Genomic DNA, 5,645 nt, shown 5'->3' with positions numbered 1-5,645 from the left:
ATCTGTAAACTAAAAAGATAAAAAGAAAAAAAAAACATTTATTTATACTTAGAAAGTATTACGTTTATTTATTCGTGATTTATTTGATTTCTTCAAAACTGCGGAATAAAAGTCAAATTTCGTGATCCTGAGAACGGACGTGGCCTGCTTGGTGCTGGCTTTGCTCTCATCTCCTCGTGTTGTCCCAATCCCATTTTTGTGTGTGTGTTTGCGTGTGAGAATAGTTTTTTTTTTTGTGTTTTTTTTTTTTTTTTTTTAAAGGTTTATCCTCAACCTCGTGGTCCACATTGAGAGAGGTTTCTTCTGACTTCAAACGTACCATTCATTAAAGTTGGGTGCCAGTCCATCGCTGTGGCCAGACGTGTTTTGTACGGCTGACGGTGGAGTTTTTGTCGGGTCTTCAGTGTTGGCTGAGACCAGAACCGGTGGTGTGGACGACTCGTATCCAGAACTTGCTGCTGGAGACGATTCAGATCCTTGAGACTCATGTACCTGCAGTTAGGATAACATGAGCAATGAGCTGCAGAGATTGACATGGATATCATTCAGATTTGCAGCAGTGCAGTTGATGTAGTTTTTTTTAAATGCAGACTAACTCTGGATATGACATAAAACTACACAACTATAAACACAACAAACATAATAGCAAACAGACATTGGCATAATCTTAAACTTTCAACTGAACTGGAAAAAAAATATCCACTCAACATGTTATTTAGTCGAGTAATGAGCCTTAAAATGTACTTTTCCTCAAAACAAGTGAAAACAAAAATCTGTCAATGGAGTGAGCTAATTTCATATCTAGGTATCCAATACATTTCCATTGTAATTTTCTTGAAATAAGTGTCAGAATTTTGAAACAAAGCAAAATAATGCACTTATAACTCCAGTAGTGTCAAGGAAATGACACTTAGGTTGGAAACAAGTGGAATTATCTCACCCTAATGTCTGCTGTTTTTCACGTGTTATATACGTGTTAGAAGACTCAGTGTTATACTAAATGACTTCTTCAATGGATATTTTTACAGTATGATTGATCTGCCCTGTTAATATACGTCTGAAGTTGTGATAGTCCCTGTTTGAGGGGGGGGGAGAGAGGGGAGGGGGGAAGGGGGGGTAGTGCGTTAATGTGTTTAAGGTGTAATGAAGACGTTAATTACCTTCATGTGTTTCCTGAGAGAGCTAGGGTGTGTGTATGACTTGTCGCACACTTTGCAGATGTATGGCTTGTCAGATGTGTGCACATGCATGTGCTTTTTCCTGTCGCTGCTGTTGGCGAAGCGTCTGTCACAGCCATCAAATTCACACTTAAACGGCTTCTCACCTGCAGGATTAAATACACACCGTAAATTACCCAAATAGCCTACAGACAAACTCCCATTGTAATACCATCTGTAAGATGACAGTCAGATGTAAATTTCTACCTGGATGTATTATATAATAGGGTAGCCTACATTTTCGGGTGCAGCTCCAGCACTACACACTACTCTGTCAGGCTTTATTTATTCAAGAGGCCTGCTCCCTCATTCTACTATAGGCCCGGTCTGTGCGTCTGGTCTGATATAGTAAACACTGAATCAACAGGACGTTTCTCCACTATGCAATGGCTGCCACGCTGGTAAAGATTTAGGGCAAGAAATGTAAACACAGTCAGAACCTGAATAATAGTAATTGTTCATGAAGAACACAAAACACAGCTATCATTAGTCTGTCTAAATAGAGTAACAGAGCCACTACACTTTAACTTTGACATGTGAGGAAAGTCTGATACTTTTATATAACATAATACCCCCTAACACAAAGCCTAAACACATTAATCACAACATGAGCTACAGAAACACACCAAAGAGTTGGGCCCACATGTCATATTCTGTTATTCCTGAGCCACAGCTGACACACGACATTTCAGAATAATACAGACAAGCTAACATAAATAACAATTTGGGAACATGACTAAGAACTAGTCAATATGTTAAATGTAGGCCCAAGTTCTGAATTGGCTCTTTTTTTCTGTCCACGTATCAACAAAACACACATACATACATACACACACACACACACACACACACACACACACACACACACACACACAAAAACAAGTCTCCAAGGCACTAACATCCAGTCGCGTTCACATTCTGAATAACGAATCGCGTCACTTTATAAATGTTATTTCACTCATGCCACGGCATGATATTGCCCATGCCTACCTGTATGTGTTCTTTTGTGAATTTTCAAATTTTCCGACCTGGCGAATATTTTCCCACATCCGGGGAACGGACAGGGGAACGGTTTCTCGCCTGTGTGTACGCGGATGTGGTTGACGAGTTTGTACTTGGCCTTAAAAGATTTCCCTTCTCTCGGACAGTCCTCCCAGAAGCAGATGTGGTTGCTCTGCTCGGGGCCGCCGACGTGCTCCATGGACACATGAGTGACCATCTCGTGCATGGTGCTGAAAGTCCTGTCGCAAGTCTTTTTGGGTCGGTTCATCTGGTTCTCATCAATCCATTTGCAGGACAATTCTTGTTTAATCGGTTGTCTCATGTATCTAAAGAAGGCCCCTGGACCGTGGTGTGTCGGCACATTCATCCCCATGTTCATATTGATAGGATGGTTGTAGTTGTGGAGCTGAGCCCCGTAGGGGTCCGTCCGAGGGCTTGCGACCGGACGGTACGGATCAGGTCTTCCGAAAATGTCCCCGCGTAAGCCAAGATGCATTTGACTGTTAACTACATGTCCACTCGGTGATGTGTGGCTCACCCCCTGGTCGTGAAGTCCTGAAAACAACAGATGTCCGGGGTTATCGGTGATCCCGGGCGGCCCGTGGAGGCTCCCCGCAGAAGCAGCAAAGATCCCATGCTGGGCGCTCGACGCGGCGGACTCTCCAACGCTACGGTTCCGGAAGAGAAAGTCCCGGGTTGAATTGAACGCTCCCCCACCGTACGAGCCCACCTGCCCGCCGTGCGGGTGTCCCAGGGCAGCTGCATATCCTGTGGCTTGCGGGGTGAAAGCTGATGTCTGGCTGGAGGCAATATCGTGAGCCACGGGGCTGATTTTGAAAGCTGCGGAGTGGGAGGAATCAGCGAAGGGATTCAGTCCCAGGCTTGGGTCTCTGTTCCCTAATTCGTGGTGCCGTGGTGTCCCGAAACCCCCTACTCCTAACGATGGAAACTGCGGACCGCTATCAAGAAGCATAGTCATGAGCTTTAGGCAAACTTAGGAGACGGGAAGAAAACAAAAATAAAATTAAACTCCAGTTTAGCGGAGCGCGTAAGCTGCAGATAACGCGCCGAGATGTACCACGTTTTACTAAAATTTCTAAAATAAAAAACAAACCAAGACAAAACGGGAAAAATCCTATGCGAAGAGAGTTGAGAGAAAAAACTCCCGTTAACTGCGATCCGTGAGAAAGAGGATCAAACTTCCCCCCCTTTCCAGGCGGATGATGTCCTTGGACTGATAAAGTCAATCACTCACTCCCAGAACATAAATGAACTCGGGAGGCAGTGCTACGACAGCCAATCAGGGCTCAGCTACCCCTCTGACACGTGACTCGAAAGGAGGGTGTTAATTGGCTAGATTTCTGGTGATTGGCACAGTTTGGTATTGAAAATGGCAGGTCGTCTCAATTGGTTTAATTTGATTGGCTAGTAGAGGCATTATTTTGCAGGTATAACAGAGCACTGTAGCGCAGATCTTATGTGCTACTTCTAGCGCATGTCTTCTGTGTTTTATCCCCCTTAAGAAACTCCCAAACAGTTGCATAAATTAAAATAAATATCATCAGTACAGTCTAGAGCTGCAAATAGCTGCTGCGGGTTTTTACTGAACAGTTTACACTACATCCACTATTTAGTAACTTCAGACCGCTTTATTCAAACTTTTAACAGCCCATTAAAGCTCATTTCACTGAAATTGTTATTATGATTGAGGTTATCATACAACGTAAAATCTTTGTCAGATTTAGCAAGTAAAATAACTTTTCAGTGCGTTTTGAAAGCAAGTTTGACTTTTGTTTTTACATATTTAAAAAGCTCTATCTATCTATCTATCTATCTATCTATCTATCTATCTATCTATCTATCTATCTATCATATATGTCATTGACTTATATGTGTTATTTTTCTTTTTCATGTGACCACTTTGGCTCTTATTAACTGAAAACTTGAATGTACTTGGCACAGTTCCAAAATGTGGCTTTCTTGAAGCCGCTTGAAAAGGGAGGGGGTATTTTTTTTTTTTTTTTTTTTTTTTTTGCAAAGCTCTATAGGGTGTAAGACGGAGGAATAAAAGACAGAAAGAAAGATGGCAGTAATTGTAATATCCTGAGATTTTTTTGCTCAGCCAAAAATTCGTGCCATTGAGCGAGTTTCACAGGGTTGCCGCTGACTCGCTGCAGGACACACAAAATCTGATCAAGTTCAGAGACGCGCTGAGTGCTTCAAGCGGCGCTTTATAACTCCAAGCCTTTCACATCCTTTTCCCCTCAATCTGTCCCAGGAAGGAGCTCACATTCTTTATTTTAGCGGTTCTGGAAAAAAAAAAAGAAAAAAAAAAAGAAAAGAGAAAAATCTTCAAATCAGTCCTTCATTCTGCTTTCGCCCTCATCCAACCCGCATTCATTCCCAGAACATTTTCCTCGAGAAAGTGTTATAGATTGAAAAGGTGAGTTTTCTCATTTCTGTATTATCTCAACAACGATTCAGTCGACTAGGAGGGGAGATTGCATGCTGTGGACGAGTGTAGATCTACAGTTTATGATTTTTATGAAGGTTGCACGAAATTCGTATTCTTATACATATGGCACCCTAATTGTTGCAAAGACCTTTGTTTTATACGCTCACTGTGGCCAATATTCACCACTTGTTTTTTATATAGCCTTGACCTCAACAACTTATCTTGAAGCAAAACGGCGAATGAGATTCTCTCTCTCTCTCTCTCTCTCTCTCCCTCCCTCTCTCAGCCATAGTCCCTCTCACAGTTACTCCCCCCTTCACTCTTTCACACACTCATGCACCCGTCTTCTCACACGGCACGCACGTGCGCGCGCGCGAACACACACACACACACACACACACGCACACACACACACACACACACACACACACACACACACACACACACACACAGTTAACTGAGATGAGTTTGCCTTTGCAGTCTTGCAGTATGAGATTTATGGCGACCTTTGTGAACTTTTCACAAGTGACAGGCAGTTAAGTTTCCTTATATTCCCCTCCATATTTTATTGGCTTGTTGAAACGTGAAGGCTCGATGCTCCACTTAAGGTTACTGTAGGTATGTGGTTCATGTCTGCAGTTTTATGATCACTACAAAATAATTAACATTAATCGTTTAGGTGAGGCACAAACTTTTGTAAGCGTCAGAGCAATGAGGCCACCGACCTCTTGCTGAGAAAAAGACGGCTGTCATCAAGCAATCTATTAGGCAACTGTTGCTGAATGAGCAGAGTTAAATTCAAAACTATCTCTTTAATGGCACAAACTCGCTCTTTTCTCCGGTACTCTTAATTTTTTGTCACTTTAGTGTTTTTTTTTCACACTTCCGAAAATTGACGATTCGAGCTTCAAATCCACTCCTTTCTAATTGTGAGTCATTTCCCAGCAGCAAAACTATGTTTGGGTAGATTC

General features: G+C 42.4%; 1 protein-coding gene across 1 annotated transcript; it reads right to left on the bottom strand.

Annotated features, from left to right (window-relative positions):
- Positions 1–309: 309 nt before the first annotated feature.
- Positions 310–3,198, bottom strand: zic3 (zic family member 3 heterotaxy 1 (odd-paired homolog, Drosophila)). Its single transcript, XM_071923141.1, has 3 exons — positions 2,208–3,198; positions 1,161–1,324; positions 310–492 (listed from the first exon to the last, which is right to left on the bottom strand). The coding sequence occupies exons 1-3, from the start codon at positions 3,196–3,198 to the stop codon at positions 310–312; spliced, it is 1,338 nt and encodes a 445-aa protein (XP_071779242.1).
- Between the last annotated feature and the right edge of the window lie 2,447 nt (positions 3,199–5,645).

This window comes from Centroberyx gerrardi, chromosome 16, assembly GCF_048128805.1.
Source record: "Centroberyx gerrardi isolate f3 chromosome 16, fCenGer3.hap1.cur.20231027, whole genome shotgun sequence".
Lineage (NCBI taxonomy): Eukaryota > Metazoa > Chordata > Actinopteri > Beryciformes > Berycidae > Centroberyx > Centroberyx gerrardi.
Note: the sequence above shows the minus strand (reverse complement) of the source record. Positions and strands in the feature narration are given on the sequence as shown.

Excerpts from the sequence above, each read along its gene's own strand:
- zic3 (XM_071923141.1), bottom strand. The coding sequence starts at position 3,198 with ATGACTATGCTTCTTGATAGCGGTCCGCAGTTTCCATCGTTAGGAGTA. Across the intron at positions 1,325-2,207 it reads TCACAAAAGAACACATACAG|GTGAGAAGCCGTTTAAGTGT; the intron begins GTAGGCATGGGC and ends TTAATCCTGCAG. Across the intron at positions 493-1,160 it reads CTCTCAGGAAACACATGAAG|GTACATGAGTCTCAAGGATC; the intron begins GTAATTAACGTC and ends TCCTAACTGCAG.